Genomic DNA, 20,391 nt, shown 5'->3' on the forward strand with positions numbered 1-20,391 from the left:
TTTGAGGAGGGTTGATGCCTGGTTCCTCTCTCCCTTTAAGGAGGGTTGATGCCTGGCCCTTCCCCGTTTGAGGAGGGTTGATGCCTGGTCCCTTCTTCCTTTGAGGAGGGTTGATGCCTGGTCCTTCTCTTCCTTTGAGGAGGGTTGGTGCCTGGTCCCTCCTCCCTTTGAGGAGGGTTGATACCTGGTCCCTCCTCCCTTTGAGGAGGGTTGATGCCTGGTCCTTCTCTTCCTTTGAGGTGGGTTGATGCCTGGTCCCTACTCCATTTGAGGAGGGTTGATTCCTGGTCCCTCCTCCCTTGGAGGAGGGTTGGTGACTGGTTACCCCTCTCTCCCTTTGAGGAGGGTTGATGCCTGGTTGCTCTCTCCCTTTAAGGAGGGTTGATGCCTGGCCCCTCCCCCATTTGAGGAGGGTTGATGCCTGGTCCCTCCTCCCTTTGAGGAAGGTTGATGCCTGGTCCTTCTCTTCCTTTGAGGAGGGTTGGTGCCTGGTCCCTCCTCCCTTTGAGGAGGGTTGATACCTGGTCCCTCCTCCCTTTGAGGAGGGTTGATGCCTGGTCCTTCTCTTCCCTTGAGGAGGGTTGATGCCTGGTCCTTCCCTTCCTTTGAGGAGGGTTGATGCCCGGTTCTCCTCCCTTTGAGGAGGGTTGATGCTTGGCCCCTCCTCCAAGGGAGGAGGGTTGTTGCCTGGTTACCCCTCTCTCCCTTTGAGATGGGTTAATGCCTGGCTCCTCCCCCATTTGAGGAGGGTTGATGCCTGACCCCTCTCCTCCTCTAAGGATGGTTTATGTCTTACTCACGTTTACATATCTTCCAGGGAGCAGGCACCCTGGCAAGAAGGCTTGGTTCTTGTTAAGCTCTCTGCTCTCCCTCTACTTCACAGCACAAGAGACTCCCTCTCCCTACCTCAGCGGAGGCATCTCAAATGTGGGAATTAACAATCCGAGAGAGATGGTTGTCTTTTAACAAAAAGCGAGGGAACTTTTTTTGTCCAATTAAAAATGTATGGGCATGTTGTGCCCCACAGATCCTGCCCACTCCTACCTCTGGAAATATTCCAGCGCTCAGGAGCTTGTACCTTCACCCATATAGAGTCCAAAGCAGGCCTTGCTGCTCAGCCTATCAAGGCTGTCCTTAAACCACACAGCCTCTCGTCTTGTTGAAAAGAACCCCCCTCTCCCTTAGACTCACAGTGTGTGTAGTCTGATCCTGCACTGCAGTCTCACTCACTCACAGAGGAACCAGAAGCCACGAGTTGTGTGTTACAATATGTTCTGTACGACTGAGCAGTTGATTTTAGTATCTCCTCCCTAGAGGGTGGTACAAGGGAGTAGTGTGAGGTAGCCCTTCTCTGTTGATTGCCTGTGGCCGGGGTGTTACCAGCGACCACTGTGAGATCGGAGGAGACGGACCTCATTTATTGGGAATTTATCAATCAGGGAATTATAAACGCGCTCCTCACCAGTGAGGGTCTCAAGGCACTGAGGGGGCGTTGGGTGGGTCCGTAGATCTGTTTAGCCAAAGAGCCAGGTCTTGCTGAATTATGGCAGCAGCTAGCATTGTGATCAACCAGTCCTGGTAAGGCTCCCCTCTTTGTTCCCTTCTACTGATGCCCCCTTGAGTGGCCTTCCCATCACCTCCACTGCTTCATTCCATGTACACATCTCTGTGGGCTTCGCCCTTGGCTTGTGGGCGGACACCGCTTCCTTGTGCAAGCGCTGAGGTGCTCCGCAATGGGATAGACCGTGTTTCACAGACACACAAGTTGCACCAAATGTATTTTTTCTGTTTATGTTTTTTTTGATAGTTGCAAAACTTACATCAGTAAAGGTTCAGTGTGAATGAAATAAAACTCACTAGAACAGAAAAAAGTGAAAGTATCCTCATAACCTAACTAAGATGATTGAGTAATAACACAGATACCTTATAACCGTATGTGGATCTACGCATAAATATTCAAGTGAATAATGAGATAACACAACATTTTATAGTTTTTATAAAGGGTTGGAGAAGGGGGGGGGGAGAATAGAAACCAAATAGGGAGAAAAGGAGGCTATAAGGTACAAAAGTATTATATTATATCGATGATCTGTAACAGCTAAAGAAGTCAAACTGATGAGTAACAGCAGCAGAGTGTGCAATTGTCGAGGAAGAAAAGCGGCATCCACAGTATATCACGGATTGTTAATTGTTGTATCGAAGTGACTTCAGCACAGCCAAGTCTGTGATGGTTGCTAAGCATATTCCACCATTTGATCAACGCAACTTCTTGAGCGTTCTTCCAGCTGGATGTGATAACCTGAAAAGCAAATGCTATTGACATGTCAACACATTTTCCCATCATTATAGAATTATTCCATAAATTAGAGGAACCACCCAGAAAAATATGTATTTTATCAAATGGAGAGGAGATGGAACCTGTGACCAAAAATGACTGACCAGGGAACATTCAATAAACATGTGAAGAAGATCACGATTCTCCAACAGTGATTATCCATAGCTGGGTTGTACTTGTATAAAGAGGAGGGGTGAGATATACCCTGTTATAAATAGAAAAATAATGTCTGTGTGGTGCTGGCAGAATGAGAGATTGTGTGTATTGTTGGCAAAAGTTTGTGCCATGACTGTCCTGAGAAGAATTGTTGGCGATCAGCTTCCCATTGGGTTTCAAGATTTGTTTTGATCTTTCTGAAGAATTAGGAAGGTGATTATCGTATTTTTAGAAATGAAGGAAGCCTTCGTAGGAAGGGTGAAATCGAATGTAGAGACCTATTGGCAGAAATTTGTATTGAGATTGTAGTGAATAAAGATGAATGTTAAATGTAAGCCTTTAATTTGATTATATCTTAGAAGGGAGGAAGTGGGTGGACCGAATTGAGTTTAGAAAGTGTAGAAAAAGGGAGAAGGCTGGAGTCCGAAACGACATGGTCTATTATAACAATACTTTTCTGGCACCAGTTCTTCCCGAATATAACTCTATTATTTATGTTAATATTTTTGCAATACCTTAGAGGGAACAACATGCAGTTCCATTGCCTGAACATACACGTGAAATAAGAAATTTTGCTAGAGAGACAGAAAAAGAAATGAGAGGTGAAGAAAAAGATTTGGGAGGTAGTGAAATTCATGCCAATTGATGGAGCGGAAAGGGTAGTAAATATAACTTTCTAGCCTTTGCCAAATTGTGGGAATGGAGCTAGGATTCTCAAGTAAAAAGGTCCAAATCTGTTTCAGAGTATACACAGAATATTTCTTAAAATTAGGAAAATTCACTCCACCAAGAGCTTAAGGTTGTTCGAGGAGCTATCTAAATATTGGTAAAATAAATGAGGGAGCATCGTTGTTAATATAGATAGGTCGACGTTGATTATAGACCCCACTTAATAGTATCTAATCTGCCCCACTGTGATTCAAAAAATGGTGACCTTTGTTCCGAGAGAGTAAGTATTTTTTGCTTGACTGTCGAGATATTGATTTGTAAAGTATCCTGTAAAGAAGAAGAGTATCTAATTCCTAAGCATTTGATATGTAAATGTATGTAAATGTATTGGCATTTATATAGCGCACTACTTACCCGTATAACACCAAGTGAAACCCGAATCTGTAAACATCTCTGATTTATCAATGTTCAATTTATAACCTGATACCAACGAATATACCTTTAATAGGGTGAAAAATTCTGGAATCGTTTGGGTAGGATCAGAAACAAAAAGAAAGATATTAGCTACATAAGCTGTAAATTTGACCTCAATATCTTTATGTTTAAAGCCAGAGAAATAACTCAATTGGCGTATCTTTTCCAAAAACGGTTCAAGAGAAAGGATGAACAATAAAGGAGAAAGAAGGCACCCCTGTCGAGCGCCTCTAAAAAATTGAAAATAAGAGCGTTGATGGTCATTAAGAAAAATAGAAGGGGAAGGGGAGGAGTACAACAGGCATATGTATTTTAAAATAGCCAGCCCAAAACCATATGTTTTCAGAGCTCAAAACATAAAATCCCAATTCAGGCGGTGAAAAGCTTTTACCCCATCTAGGGGGAAGGCTGCAACTGGGACCTTGCATTTAGAGGCGATATGTATAATATTTAAAAAGGTTCTAAAATTATCTGTATTCTGACGTCCTTTGACAAAGCCAGATTGCTCCTTACCAATAAGGTCTGGGTTTATACAATTAATGCGTAAAGCCAGCATTTTTATGAAAATCTTACAGTCTGTATTAATGAGAGAAACTTGTCTCTAATTCCCACACACAGTTAAAGCTTTGTCGTTTTTAGGAATCAAACAAAGCATTGCCTGGAGGAAAGATCCATGTGCTTTGTTAATAGAGAGAAAATGCTGAAAAGGTAAGAGGAATTTGGAAATAAGTAGGTTAGAGAATTTAGAGTAATATTCTACAGAAAACTCATCTGGGCCAGGGGCTTTATCTTTGGGTAATTTTGCTAAAGTATCAAGGAGATCAGATACTGAAAAGTCCTTGGCTAGAGAGGAAAGCCCAATAGACTTGTTGTGATTTCTAGAAATAGAGTCAAAGAGGTATCCAAGGTTTCAGTTGTAGGGGAGATTTTCAGAATCATACAGATTAGTGTAGAAGTCTTGGAAGCACTTTAAGATGTCAGGATTAGTGTGGTGGCTTGTTCCTTGTTTGTCTTATATGAAGTTAATTTTTGACTTTTGTTTTTTTAATTATAAATATTTGGCTAAGAGTTTACCAGCTCCATTACATCCCCATAGTATTTTGCATTCATTTTATTTTAAAGAGGCAAACTTGTGCATGCTCAATATAATTTTTGTTAAATTTAAATTTAGGGGTAATTAGACATGATAAGGTACCCTTACGGCTGAAGATGAAGTATTTGTGTTCTAGGGGTTTCATGTGTTTCAGCAAGGAGGAGTAATATTTATGAGCTAGTTTCTTTTTAGAGGATACATAATCAATTATGAAACCTCTGGCAGCTGCCTTAAAGCATCCCAGATATAATTATTTTGAACATCTTTGGTTTTATTAAGGGCGATTCACTTGCCTTTGCTAAAGTCGAAGACTCTTATGTTGTGGGGATGTGGAGACAGTACTGCTGTGCATCAGGCCCGGAGCGTGAGCGTTGAGCTCATTAAGCCGTCAAGCGTTGTCCACAAAGGTTGGGACAAACTCAGGAGGGAGAGCTTGTCTTGTACAGAGCGTATGCAGTGTTCATTGTATGAAGTATCCGAAGTAGGGTCTGTCTCCGTACTTAATGAGCAATATGCAATTTATAAATTAGTGTCCCTGGGTCTCAAAATGACCCATCAATGCTTAATCTTGTCCCCACAATGGTCTAGGTACCCTGTGCCGCGTGTGGACCAAGTTCGTTGGTGCTGGTACGCTTCGGAGCGCCTCGATATGCCGTTCACAGTAGGCCCTTCTAACTCTCACGCATCCCGCGTGAGACGCGTACACCTTCAGCAATGCTTCAAACTGTGATATGGGTCGTATCCAGCTTGTGCGGCTCGTACGGCGGGATGATATCAGCATACTGAGTGCTGCGAACCACATGAGGCATACCAGTTCTCGTGGCCTTGTCCTCTTAACTTAGTTACAGTGAACTGTGACCTGTTGCTATGGGGCATTTAGTAAAGGAGCGACAAGCAGGTAAATGGGCAGGCAGGCAGAGCGACCACAGCTCGTCCCTTGTATTAAATTTGACGAGCATGGCCTCCATTTTGTGTGCAGGCGCGTTATCCCGTGTGTGCTGGGTGAGCCTCACCGCAATACAGCCAGATCCGCTTTCCTCCGAGTCAGCTTTGGGCTCTGGTGATCCTCGTGAGGCCACAGAGGTGCAGGCGGCGTAGCGCGGTTTCAGCGTCATGGGACCGACGGAGTCTCGTGCGGGATAACATGTCGGCAGTAGCAGCTTCAAACAGAAGTGCCGGTAGGATCGCGCCACAGGCAATCAGGCGCCGACATCAGGATCCTTCTCTACTCCGCATCATATTTCCACCGTCGGAGTCGTTGATTGTCAGCAGGAATGTGCCGATAACTTCACGTTTCTCGGAGCCACAAGGGGGAGAGAGACGCTCAAGCCGCCGTGTTAGGGTTGCTTTAGGCAGAGACGTTTCCAGGTCCAAATTGCAACTCTCCAATGGACAGCGCTGTATCCCTGATGGCTGCCAGACCGGTGATCTCTCTGCAAACCAGAGTCTGGTAAGAAAGACGCTGTACACATATATAGGTAACAAAATGTAACAAAATGTAGAGCTATGATTAATCCAGTTACTTGCAAGTAGTCGGTTACCCAAAAGTTCATGCTAATCAGGGATATTTCCAGCCGGAGGATCCCAAGAAGAAGAGAAGAGAAAAGGGCAGAAAAAGAAAATATCAAGGAGGATGAGGAGAGGGAAGGTAGCACAGGGAAAATCACTAAGCTCCACATGACGAATAAGTAGTTTAGTAGATGGTGAAAAGTCCAAGGCTCTAACCTTGAATGAAAATATATCTTTTTTTTTAAAACACAGAAAACAGAGAAAGTTGTTGAGCGCAGGAACAGAGACCGGCCAGGAGCCTGTACCCCGGACCAGGGAAATAACCGGAAGAATAAGAAATAGTGATTTGGAGGACAAACCCTTGAATGACAAAGGAAATAGTGAGTGAGGGAGAGGAAGGGGTACCAACAAGGAGATATGAAAAGAACAGTATAAAGGGGTTTGAAAACTTACCAGTGCAACACAATTGGGCAGACAAACAATGGCGATTATAAACAGGTGGGATCAACAAAACATAGGGCCACGGAACACAGCAATCCAACTTCCGTAACATGAAGGGAAACTGCGGAGGAGTGGGAACAAATCTCACATCGTCATATATACTATGGTGGATGCGTAAGCATTAACAACAATGAACATATATAAAGTCAATACAGTAATGAGGCAAAAAAGTTCCGGTTTTGGCAAGGTCCTTTGCTTCTCCTTCATGCAAGTGAATGATTAGTCTTCCAGTTTTCAAAAGCATTGGATCTCTCCTTATATGTGACTTTAAAAAGGCACGGATGGATAATGCCATAACGTGCATTCATAGATCTCAGAGCAGGGTGCAGGTCAAGAAATACTTTCCTTTTGAGGATTGTAGGGCGAGCTACATCTTGGCTAATGAAAATCTTTTGGCTGGACCACAGCATTTGTTTGCATTGTTTAGAGGCCGAATGAGGTCTAATTTGATCAGAATATTGCAGAAAATATGCAACGGTACCTCATCAGCGAGCAATAGAGGATTTGGGTGACGGACCAACTCAATGTGCTCTTTATATGTTGAGAGAGGAGCAATCGTTTTGTCCCACAATCTTAGGAATGGTAAGCTATTGGAAAGGTAATCATGTCCAAATCCTCCAGACCCTCAGTAAACCATATATTCTGAGGTTATTTCTTTACATACAATTTTCTAGGTCTTCTGTGTGTTTCTTTTAGTTGAGATATTTCCTTAGTAATGGTATCCACTTTTGTAGCAACATCCTGAGCATCGCTGATCCGTTGTTCAATTTTGCATACTCTGTATTCAAAATTGGGCTATTTATCCTCCATTCTCTGAAGAGTGGTGTTAGTGTCCATGTAGAAAGGCCTTCGGTTTTTTATTTCATCTTTAAATCTTCCAACGTAAGAGACAAAGGAGATTTGGAGGGAAATGTTGGATCCTTTTTCACCCTCTTTTTAACATTTCCAGATGGTTTGTTATGCAGTGTAAAGGATGGAATGGGGGAAGTAAAATGTTTAGATGTAGACTGCAATTGAGGATCCATGGTAGAGTATGGAGGTTCAAACAGAATGAGAATGAGAACCTTATGAAGCAGTTCAGTGATGATAATGAAGAAGATAAATAGGAGCACCAGTATAGTACTGGAGGAAAAAATGTATTCAAAGCGTTGCGAAACCAATTTCCTGAAGATGATAATGAGGTGCTCGGTAATCATGCATTTCAAACATATGCCACAGAGGAAAGTGCCCCCAAAAAAGCACCAGCAAGTGATCCTGACTAAAATATAGAAGTTTAGTTGGGGGGATAGTGTTACCTAGCATCATCTCATCCCCTTCATGAAGATTTGGTGGTGCCAAGAGCCCGCCTATACTGTGAGGGCGGAATATCAACAAAATGGCGGCTGCGGTGGCCCAGCATGATGAGTGATGTCACACATTGGCAACTGAAGAAAATTACCTTAAAAAGGTCTAAAAACTGATCACGTCACTCCCCACCCATTTAGAGGCCACCACATCTCACCTGCAGTAAACTGAAAGTAGTATAACAGCCAAAAAACGTCCTGCTTCCTTGGTGCCCCCCAACACGCACTCCAAGTTGCAACAACTTAACAGAATGTAGGTATTATTGTGTGAACTTTAATGACCAAGCCGTACTGTCTTCTGGTGTACATCGAAGTCAGCATCTGCCTACAGGTCAGGCTTGAAAGAGACTGGATAGAGTAGAGTAGAGTGGTGGCGTAGAGTGGAGTGGTACAGAGTGGAAAAGAGTGGAGTGCGTTAGAGGGGAGTGTTGTAGAGTGCAGGGGTGCAGAGTAGAGTGGTGTAGAGTGCAGTGGCAAAGAGTAGAACAGTATAGTGAAGTGCCATAGACTGGATTGGTGCTGGGCAGAGTGCAGTGATCTAGAGTGCAGTGGTGCAGGGTAGAGTGCACTGGCATAGTGTATTGGTGTAGAGTGCAGTGGCGTAGAGTAAGGTGGCATAGAGTGCATTGTTGCAGAGTACAGTGGCGTAGATTGTAGTAGTGTAGAGAGGAGTAGCATAGAGTGGAGTGGCCTACAGGGCAATGTTGTAGAGTTCAGAATATCGTGTTGTAGAGTGGCGTAAATTGCATTGGCATAGATTGGAGTGGTGTAGAGTAGAGTGTCATGGAGTGCAGTGGCGTACAATACAGCGGCAAACAATGCATAGGCATACAATGCAGTAGCGTACAATGCAGTGGTGTTGTTTAGAGTATAGTGGCCTCGAGTGCAGTGGAAGAGAGTAGAGCGTCATAGAGTACAGTTGCGTAGTGTGCAGTGACTTAGGGTAGAATGGCATAGAGTGCAGTTTCAGGCAGTGACATAGAGAAGATTGATGTGGTGTGGAGTGATGCAGAGTGCAGTGGCATAGAGTGGAGCGCTGCAGAGTTGAGTGGCATAGTGTGCAGTTGCTTAAAGTGCAGTGCAAAGAGTGAAGTGATACAAAGTAGAGTGGAGCAAAGTGTGCTGCCTAAGAGTACATTAGCATAGAATGCATAGAGTAGAGTGGTGCAGAGTAGATTGCAATTATTTAGAGATCACTGGCATAGAGTGGATTGGCGTGGAGTGGAGTGGAGTGAAGTGTAGTGGCTTAGAGTGCATTGGTGTAGAGTGGTGCAGAGTCGAGTGCAGTGATGCAGAGTAGAGTGACGTAGAGTTCAGTGGTGGGGAGTGCAGTATTGCAGAGCAGAGTGCTTAGAGTGGTGAGAGTAGAGTGGCATGGAGTGCAGTGGTGCTGCGTTAGAGTGCTGTGGAGTGCAGCGGTGCTGAGTAGATTAGAGTGGCATAGAGTAGATTGGCATAGAGTGCAGTGGTGTCGAGTTGAGTGATACAGAGTGGAGGGCAGTGGCATAGAGTGCAATGTCATATAGTGCAACATGGTGTTAGCCGGTAAATTCTGTACAGAATCCATACCCCTCACCAGACTCCATGGGCCAGAGTAATGTGCTCTGTAGAACCTAAAGTGTTGACCTTCGTGCAGTGGTGCCTCCCCAGGGGAAAGTGATGGTACTCAAGGGCATGTCCATCAAACATGGTGTCAGCCGGTAGACTCTGTACTGAATCCATACCCTGCACAAGATTAAGTGGAGCAGAGGGATTCCTTCTTTACAGCCAGTGCATGTCTGTTAGACATGGCGCCGACCTGTATACTGTGTACAGAATCCATACCCTGCACCAGAATCCGTGGAGCAGAGCGATGCCCTCTATAGAGCCTGCATTGTTGACCTTCGAGAAATGGTGCTTTGCTGGGTGAAGGTGGTGGTACTCAAGGGCACGTCCATTAAACATGGCATCAGCCGGTAGACTACAGAACCCATACCCTGCCCCATCCTCCATGGAGCAAAACAATGCCCTCAGTTGAATCTACAGTGTTGAGCTTGGAGCAGTTGTACCTCACCAGGTGAGGTGGTGGTAAACAAGGGCATGCCTGTTAAACATGGCATCAGCCGGTAGACTGTGTACAGAATCCATATATCGCACCATCCTCTGTGGACTAGAGTGATGCCTTCTGTAGAACCTACAGTGTTGACCTTCAAGCAATTGTGTCTCATCAGGAGCAGGTGGTGGTAAACAAGGGCACGTCCATCAAACATGGCACCAGCCGGTAGACTACTGTGAGAAGTTAGCCTGGCATATGATGTCCACTATTCTAGTGGGCATCTTGCACCAGTCTAATCAACCCTTATTGATGGTGGTTGTATTGTCAACCTTATAGAAAGCTATCCTAGTGGTAGCGTGGACCAGCAGTCATAGGCTAAGACTTCAGAGAGCATGTGAAGCCAGTTGTTTTACCAATTATAATCCCTTGAATACCAAATAAAAGGATACCACACAAGGTATATATCAAATATATATGTACTTATTTCTAACACAACCCCTCTGCACTCTTTATGAGGTCAGAGTTAAAAGTACATCACAAGTTACTCAATTAACATACGATAAGTTGCACAAATACAGTTATGCCCTAGGGGCCACACAAACCATATACTAAGGAAGTGGTATAAGAACCACGACAGAAACAGTGAGAAGGCCTAGGGCCTAGGAAATCGCTGGGGCTACACTAAACAACCAATGGTTAGGGAGTAGGAGTCCCACGGGAGACGCGTGCAGTGTCTAAACACAGTCGCGAGTTGCCATTGACTTAGAATGGAGAACGTAAAAATTACAACGTTACAGTTTAAGGGCACTTCTGGATGGACTACAACAAAACCCCTTTAGACTAGGACACTTCGAGAGTTAAGACCCACGGGAGCACCGGAGTACTCGTGTTATCTCACCCAGGGAAGCCGGGTGCATAGGTGCCTTTTGGTGTCGGATTTCGTCGATGCTTTCATTGGAGATCTGCAGCAAAGAAGTGCTGCAGGCGACCAGAAGAAGAGTGTCCAAGGGTAGATCGAAGATGTGAAGAACCTGAAAGCAGAGGGGACAGAGTCTGGGTCACTAGCTAGTGACCCGGAAGGTACCAGGAAGGAACCAGGTGATGTTGTGATAATCTCAGGTGAGGAGGTGAAGCTTGTCTCTGCAGGCACGAGGACCAGGAGTTGACAACGATGACCAGGAGCTGGATTCGAGTTGTCCCACGAAGGATCTAGTTGACTGCGGTGTCGTATCTGGATTGGACCCAACAAGCCTTGGCAAACGCAATTCATGCAGGAAGTGAAGATGGGCTTCGGTGCAGACCAGCAAGGTCTGAGGAGCTTCTCCTTTGCAGGGAAGCTGGAGCAAGCCTGGAGCAACCAGAAAAGCAGTTTGGATTCAAAGGTTTGTCTTCAGGAGGCTTACTAGCCAACGGGCTAGCAACCGGGAAGACGCGTCGAGCTGAAATGCAAGAGCGGGTCCCACGCGGCACTCGTGAAGTGTGGAGGGCTGAGCTTCGGTGCAAATGGCGCTCAGGTCTGGGGCTTCTCGTACCCCAGCTCACAACTGCGAGGGTACCTCGGTAGTCGAGCTCTTAGCAAAATGCAGGATGTCTAGGGTGTCCGGTCCCACGTCTCTCGTGTCCGCCACGGGTCTCAACTTTGCTGTGGATGTGGGTCGGAGTCAGAGAAGTCTGGAAGTCCAGTTCCTGTGTCGCTGAGTCTTCGGGTTCCGGCAGGAGTGTCGACAAAGCAGACCGGCAAGTTACTGGTGGTGCCTGTTTGCACAGGGTGGTCACTCCTTGACCACAAGGGAGATGTCTTCAGTCTTTTAGTCGAAATAGAACGTCGAAGGTCCAAGAGTTCTGTATCAGAGTTTCGTTCCAGGATAATCTAAAGTCCTATGGACACAGCTCCTATACTTATACTAAGCTAAGGGCTGGATTACTTGCTTAGGTCCCTTCTGTGGGTGGACCGGAGAAGGGGGTGGTTACACCCCTTTCCCTTTGTCCAGTTTCGGGCCAGAGCGGGGCTGGAGTGCCCCAGCAACTGGTTTGAACCGGGGTCCGCCTGTTTCCTAGATGGCCGAGACCACACATGATGTGCTCGACTCCATGTAGCACCAGAGTGCACCTTTACAAGCAGGCACCAGGCTGGACAGGGCAACTTTTTTGACTAGGGGCACTCCTATAAGACGGTTTGGAGAATCGTATGACCATAATTACAGCTCCCGGTACGGGATACACCTAAGGCACTGCAATTGTAGACCACAGTCTCTCATGGACTTCTTTACTTTTCCTCTTGTCCTGCCCCCCATTTTTCTGCTGTTCTGGGATGTTTTTCTCTGATCCCCGACCCGTCATCTTGTCCATTCCCTCGCCTTTTACCCTTTTTCCCCTTTTCCCCCTTGAGGATCCTCAAATGTTTCTTCCCCTCTCTGTTTTGCCTTTTCTCCATACCCCGGAATCCCTCCCACCCTCTCTCCGACCCCACTTAATGGAACTCTACCTGAGGAAATCTACTATGTATGTGTATATATATATATGTATATAGGGATAACTCTAATCGCTAAGCATGGGCGAATTTTGCGAATCTGGCGTTCGCGAATTTGCGAACTCGCAATCTGCAAAATCCGCGAATTCTCGCGAATTTGCGGATTTTTTTTGTGTTCGCAAGGATTTTTGCCAATTCGCGAGGGTTTTGTACCAGTTCGCAATAGCGAACTTACATGTCGGCTCACAACGGTCGCGATTATGTTGTTTCTACATCTGGTTCATCATCACAGGTTCCCAGCACCCTCTGTTTCACCCCTGCCACCCTCTGTTTCACCCATGCCACCCTCTGGTACATCAATGCCACCCTCTGGTTCATCATCACTGTAGATTATGGGGGGGAAAAGCAAGCACACCTGCCCTGCTTCAACTGACATGAATTAATTTGGGTTTGATTTATTAATGTGTCACTGTTTTAAAATTCCAGTCTGGCACCTGCTTCCTTATCTGTAATTTACTTTCTGTTGCAGTGCAATTTTTTTTTCCAGGACCTTTGTGGCCTACTTGTAGCTATTCTATGAGCCTGCTGTGAGGGTCAGAGCAGGGTCATACAATTGTTGCAACTAGCAACTGAACTGGGAATTTGCGGATTTTTTTTTTTGTGTGTTCGCAAGGATTTCTGGCAGTTCGCGAGGGTTTTGTACCCGTTCGCAATTACGAACTTACATGTCGGCTCACAACGGTCGCGATTATGTTGTTTCTACGTCTGGTTCATCATCACAGGTTCCCAGCCCCCTCTGTTTCACCCCTGCCACCCTCTGTTTCACCCATGCCACCCTCTGGTACATCAATGCCACCCTCTGGTTTATCATCACTGTAGATTATGGGGGGAAAAAGCAAGCACACCTGCCCTGCTTCAACTGACATGAATTAATTTGGGGTTGATTTATTAATGTGTCACTGTTTTAAAATTCCAGTCTGGCACCTGCTTCCTTATCTGTAATTTGCTTTCTGTTGCAGTGCAATTTTTTTTCCAGGACCTTTGTGGCCTACTTGTAGCTATTCTATGAGCCTGCTGTGAGGGTCAGAGCAGGGTCATACAATTGTTGCAACTAGCAACTGAACTCTGGAGGGGCCCCAGTCAGGAAGCACTACAGGGAATGGTTACTAATGATGAGTTTGAACTTTTGCACCTGCTGAATGCTTTCACTTTTGCAAAACTCGTTTTTCTGCAGAACAGCATTACAGCAACTGTAATGCCCCAAACAAGTTTACTTGTGAAAGTTGATTTCTAATCCAAAAGTGATCCAAAGAAAGTCAAAAGGCCTCAAATCCAAAAAAGTGCAGGCAAATGTCAACCTGAGGAGTTATTCTGATAAAAATCATCATTTTCAGAAGGTCTATGCTGCTTGCTAGTGGATTTCTTGTGCAGAATTGCAATTTTTGTAATTTCGCGAGTGCAAGATTGTTGCTGCCCGCCGCAACTACATGTTCGCAATTGCGAACTTATACCGCACGCCGCAAAATTGTATCACCAAGAAAAAAAAATCCGCTGCAGGCGAATTTGCGGATTTTCGGTAAATTCGCGAGTGCTCGCGGATTGCAAATTTACCGAAAATCCGCAAAATCCGCGAGCGGAACGGATTTTCCACCGATGCTTACTAATCACTAGTATAGGCAGTAGACCTCTGTACCATCTACCATTCCTATGTGACTCTTAGAGTATATCCAGTCATATCCCATCCCTATGTATATAGAGATAACTCAAATCACTAGTATATGCGGTAGACCTTTGTACTCTCTACCATTCCTATGTGACTCTTAGAGTATATCCATTTGTATTCCTTCCCTATGTATATAGAGATAACTCTAATCACTAGTATATGCAGTAGACCTTTGTACTATCTCCCATTCCTATGTGACTCTTAGAGTATTTCCATTTGTATCTCCTCCTTGTGTGACTTTACATCTTGTACATTTACAATTTTTTTCTGTTTGTATCCTTTATGTAACGCATGTAATCCTAAGTCCTTATGTTTTTCAACTGGTTCTTATGTAAAGCGCTCTGACACCTTCGGGTAAAGTTTGCACTATATAAAATCGCATAAATAAAATAAAATATGCATGGAGCACCTTGTGTGCCCCAGGCAGTGTCTCAAAAAGCATCTACTGATGCAGCCCTCCTTGTCCCAATACACATCTGCCTCTCGGGGGAGGTCCTGGCACCTCCCTGGACGGGAAACCTATTGTCCAGGCCTCCCCTGCCGGAGTTTCGTCCAGCAGCAGGAGGTCAGACTTGTGCCTGTGGCAGCAGCATCCATTTTGTGATGCTGGGGCTCTGTTTAACTTTAACCGGGTAAAGCAGTAACATACATGTCTTTTCCCTCTAGAAGGGTGGAATGCTACCCCCGCTACCAGAATTGGCGGTGGCAGTATTCCAAAGTGTTTGACACCTTACACAACATGTTTTGATAAAGCCAAACCAAAGTTAGCATTAACCGCGAGGATTATAATGCACTTAAGAGTATATGGTATGGCTATATCATAGAACAGTTATAAGGAGATGGTTCCGAAAGCGGCAGAGGGGCTCAGCTCATGCTAGGGCACCTGCTCACTTAAAACCAAGCACTCTGCCTCCAGGATTGTCGAGGCCTACCATAGGCGTGACTTATAGGTGCATATGTGTCTAAATATATGGGTAGATATAGGTATACTATATCTAAGTAAGGGGTGATTACACCACCTTACCCAAGCTGAGTGATCAGCCTGTGGTGTCAGTTTGGATGGCCAGCCAGGGGTGGCATAATACATGCTGCAGCCCCTGGTAGTCCTTGGATGCACCTATGCCCTGGGTACCTATGGTACACTATACAGGGGCTCACAAAGGGGACCCAATACCCAATCAGGTATGTACCTAAAGTACATGGTATCAATTTAGAGAGAGAACAGCTGGTCTGTGGGTCTGATTATCAGACCCACAGTCACACTAAAGTCGAAAAACCAGAAAATTACAGCAAAAAGTGGGGGTGACCAAAGGAAGCAGACTCTACTCTCCTACAACTACGAACAGATCCATACATCGCGCCAGCTTCCATGGAGCGGAGAGATGCCTTTTGTAGTGCCTAGTGTTGACCTTCAAGCAGAGGTGCTGACCAGGTGAAGGTGGTGATGATAACCAAGGGCACGTCCATCGAACATGGCGTCAGTCGGCAGAGTGTACAGAATCCATACATTGGGCCAGCCTCCATGGAGAAGAGAGATGCCTTCTGTAGTACCTACAATGTTGAGCTTCGAGCAGTGGCTCACCGGGTGAAGGAGGTGATGGTAAACAGGGGTGCATCCATAAACATGGCGTCTGCCAGCAGACTACAGAATCCATACCTCGCGCCAGCTTCCATGGAGCAGAGAGATGCCTTGTGTAGTGCCTAGTGTTGAGCTTCGAGCAGTGGCTCACCGGTGAAGGAGGTGATGGTAAACAGGGGTGCATCCATCAAACATGGCGTCTGCCTGCAGACTGTACAGAATCCATACCTCGCGCCAGCCTCCATGGAGAAGAGAGATGCCTTCTGTAGTGCCTAGTGTTGAGCTTCGAGCAGTGGCTCACCGGGTGAAGGAGGTGATGGTAAACAGGGGTGCATCCATCAAACATGGCGTCTGCCTGCAGACTGTACAGAATCCATACCTCGCGCCAGCCTCCATGGAGCAGAGAGATGCCTTCTGTAGTGCCTAGTGTTGAGCTTCGAGCAGTGGCTCACCGGTGAAGGAGGTGATGGTAAAGAGGGGTGCATTCATCAAACATGGCGTCTGCCGGCAGACTGTACAGAATCCATACATCGCGCCAGCCTCCATGGAGAAGAGAGATGCCCTCTGTTGAGCCTGCGATGTTGAGCCTCACGTAGCGCTAATTCACTGGGTAAAGACAATCGCAGACCGTGTTCCTGCGCCCCCTGGAGAGGCCTGGGCACAGCTGGGGCACATTTGCCACTATTAATTATGTACAGTTTTCAAGAAGCTTTGGCCAGCAGGGACCGTTTCCGCTTTTTTCTGTGGCGCAGAGGCCACAGCGAGCCGGAAGCGCTGCAGCTGGCTCCGGCCGGAGGAGGGTGGATGGATGGCGTCTCTGGCACGGGGGCGCAAGGCATGCTATTTTTGTCGCTGCCACCTGAACTGGAATGAGAAATCTGCGCATTTAACAGAGGATGAGAACTCCTGGGCCCCAAAGTGCCGATGCTTTCCAGAAGAGCCTGGCGCCCCGCCCCCACCAGCTCTCCATGTGTGATGGTGCCAACCTGCGCCCGTCTGCACCTGGCAGGGGCTGATGCCGCGTCCTAGGAGAGTCAGCAGTTACTTACGTAGGACATGCACGCCCCCTTTCTACCCCTCCCCCCACCCTTACGCCACCGCTCACCCCAAAGATGCTCTGAATCTTGTTAGTTTAAACCAAACCCAGCCCTGCGGGTCCTTCCCCGGTCCGGTCTCGGTTCTTGCACCGCAGGGAGCTCCTGTTTTTTTTTCTCCTGGATTCTTGCCCGCTCAGATATTTCTCTTCTGTGGTGAGGCCTCGCCTGCCCGCCCGTCCCGCCCCCTGGAATGGACTTCAGTGGCCCCTCAGTATCTCCTCTTATCACCTACCCCAGCCCCAGCTCCAGACCATCTCAGGAGATGCAACGAAGGGTCCTGTTTGCTTCCTGTAGGGTGGTCTGTGGTTTTCGTTCACCTCCAGTGGTTCGTGGAATCTCCTCCTTTACCTCCTTAAAAAAAGAAGTAAAAATGCTTCTAATGAACAAATTCACATCCTTAAGACTTTCATTCTATCGTGACCTCTAGTCACCTGTGCGATCCATATATTATTGCCTACATCTTTTGTATTGAAGGCGAATACCGAATGTATGTTTACTACTTCAACCACCTAATGTTTAATAACTGTGTATTGTGACGCGTTCTGATTCCCTCGTGGATCATTCTTTGTTGACTTTTAGTCACCTATGCTATCCATACACTGCTATCTACCTCTTTTGTACTGAATGGTGAATACCAAATGCATGTTTACTACCTCAACCATCTAATGTTTAATAACTGTATATTGTTAAGCACTCCGATACCCTCGTGGGTCATGTTCGCACTATATAAAACTTTATAAATAAATGAATAAATATTGCCCTGGTTGTACAGGGGCCTCGGCTGCTGTATGCTTATCTGCTCTGAAAGGCGTGACGTCAAGCTTGGAATGACGTGACATTAATAGAGTGTTTGTTGTTCCTCTTCCCGCCAGGGTATTTTTCCTGAATATTCCGGATGAAGTTGCCCTGGAGCGGCTGACCCAGAGGATGACGGATCCCGTGACAGGGGAGAGGTGAGTTGGGCTATCCGACACTCAGGAGGGCGCGGGCGGGTCTCATACAGGACCCCCGACCCCAGCCCACAGGGGGCCAGGCCCTGTAGGCCTGCGTCATTCAAAATCTAAGTGTGACCCCCCACGGGGGCCGAGCTCCCTAGAAGTGAAACTACAGGGCTGTGTGTGCTCTCTGGGCCTGGGGGTGAGAGTGGGGGCAGACTCCCAGCAGGTGTGTGCACCCTAGACCTGGGGGGGGAGGGGGCGGACTCACAGCAGGTGTGTGCACCCTACACCTGGGGGGACGGACTCACAGCAGATGTGTGCACCCTACACCTGGGGGGGGGGGTGGACTCACAGCAGGTGTGTGCCCTCTGGGCCTGGGGCGGACTCACAACAGGTGTGTGCACTCTGGGCATGAGGTGGGGTGGACTCACAGCAGGTGTGTGTTCTGTGGGCCTGGGGTGGACTTACAGCAGGTGTGTGCTCTCTAGGCCTGGGGTGGACTCACAACAGGTGTGTGCACTCCGGGCCTGGGTTGGACTCACAGCAGATGTGTCCACTCTGGGGTGGGGGTGGGCTCACAGCAGATGTGCCCACTCTGGGGTGGGGGTGGGCTCACAGCAGATGTGCCCACTCTGGGGTGGGGGTGGACTCGCAGCAGGTGTGTGCCCTCTGGGCCTGGGGTGGACTAACAGCAGGTGTGCCCACTCTGGGGTGGGGGTGGACTCACAGCAGGTGTGTGCCCTCTGGGCCTGGGGTGGACTCGCAGCAGGTGTGTGCATTCTGGGCCTTGGATGGGGGTGGACTCGCAGCAGGTGTGTTCATTCTGGGCCTGGGGTGGACTCACAGCAGGTGTGCCCACTCTGGGGTGGGGGTGGACTCGCAGCAGGTGTGTGCACTCTGGGCCTGGGGTGGACTCACAGCAGATGTGCCCACTCTGGGGTGGGGTGGGCTCACAGCAGGTGTGTGCACTCTGGGCCTGGGGTGGACTCACAGCAGGTGTGTGCCCTCTGGGCCTGGGGTGGACTCACAGCAGATGTGCCCACTCTGGGGTGGGGTGGGCTCACAGCAGGTGTGTGCCCTCTGGGCCTGGGGGGGACTCACAGCAGGTGTGTCCACTCTGGGCCTGGGGTGAGGGTGGACTCGCAGCAGGTGTGTGCCCTCTGGGCCTGGGGTGGACTAACAGCAGGTGTGCCCACTCTGGGGTGGGGGTGGACTCACAGCAGGTGTGTGCCCTCTGGGCCTGGGGTGGGCTCACAGCAGGTGTGTGCTCTCTGGGCCTGGGGGGGGACTCACAGCAGGTGTGTGCTCTCTGGGCCTGGGGGGGACTCACAGCAGGTGTGTGCGCTCTGGGCCTGGGGGGGGACTCACAGCAGGTGTGTGCGCTCTGGGCCTGGGGGGGGACTCACAGCAGGTGTGTGCGCTCTGGGCCTGGGGGGGGACTCACAGCAGGTGTGCCCACTCTGGGGTGGGGGTGGACTCACAGCAGGTGTGTGCTCTCTGGGCCTGGGGGGGACTCGCAGCAGGTGTGTGCTCTCTAGGCCTGGGTTGGACTCACAGCAGGTGTGTGCACTCGGCGGGGGGAGGGGAACTCACAGCAGGTGTGCCCACTCTGGGGTGGGGGTGGACTCACAGCAGGTGTGTGCTCTCTGGGCCTGGGGGGGACTCGCAGCAGGTGTGTGCACTCCGGGCCTGGGTTGGACTTACAGCAGGTGTGTGCACTCGGCGGGGGGAGGGGAACTCACAGCAGGTGTGCCCACTCTGGGGTGGGGGTGGACTCACAGCAGGTGTGTGCCCTCTGGGCCTGGGGTGGGCTCACAGCAGGTGTGTGCCCTCTGGGCCTGGGGTGGGCTCACAGCAGGTGTGTGCCCTCTGGGCCTGGGGGGGACTCACAGCAGGTGTGTGCACTCTGGGGTGGGGGTGGACTCACAGCAGGTGTGTGCACTCTGGGCCTGGGGTGGACTCACAGCAGGTGTGTGCACTCTGGGGTGGGGGTGGACTCACAGCAGGTGTGCCCACTCTGGGGTGGGGGTGGACTCGCAGCAGGTGTGTGCACTCTGGGCCTGGGGTGGACTCACAGCAGGTGTGCGCACTCTGGGGTGGGGGTGGACTCACAGCAGGTGTGTGCACTCTGGGGTGGGGGTGGACTCGCAGCAGGTGTGTGCCCTCTGGGGTGGGGGTGGACTCGCAGCAGGTGTGTGCACTCTGGGGTGGGGGTGGACTCGCAGCAGGTGTGTGCACTCTGGGGTGGGGGTGGACTCACAGCAGGTGTGCCCACTCTGGGGTGGGGGTGGACTCGCAGCAGGTGTGTGCACTCTGGGCCTGGGGTGGGCTCACAGCAGGTGTGTGCTCTCTGGGCCTGGGGGGGGACTCACAGCAGGTGTGTGCTCTCTGGGCCTGGGGGGGACTCACAGCAGGTGTGTGCGCTCTGGGCCTGGGGGGGGACTCACAGCAGGTGTGTGCGCTCTGGGC

General features: G+C 48.6%; 1 protein-coding gene across 1 annotated transcript in view; it reads left to right on the forward strand.

Moving 5' to 3' along the window:
• Nucleotides 1-20,391, forward strand: part of AK8 (adenylate kinase 8) — an 841,444-nt gene that overhangs the window by 800,483 nt on the left and 20,570 nt on the right. The window contains exon 12 of the mRNA XM_086924758.1: nucleotides 17,857-17,937. Coding sequence (XP_086780884.1) covers nucleotides 17,857-17,937 — 81 coding nt within the window. The remainder of the gene's footprint in view (nucleotides 1-17,856; nucleotides 17,938-20,391) is intronic.

The sequence above is a fragment of the Lissotriton vulgaris genome, chromosome 5, assembly GCF_964263255.1.
Source record: "Lissotriton vulgaris chromosome 5, aLisVul1.2, whole genome shotgun sequence".
Taxonomy (NCBI): domain Eukaryota; kingdom Metazoa; phylum Chordata; class Amphibia; order Caudata; family Salamandridae; genus Lissotriton; species Lissotriton vulgaris.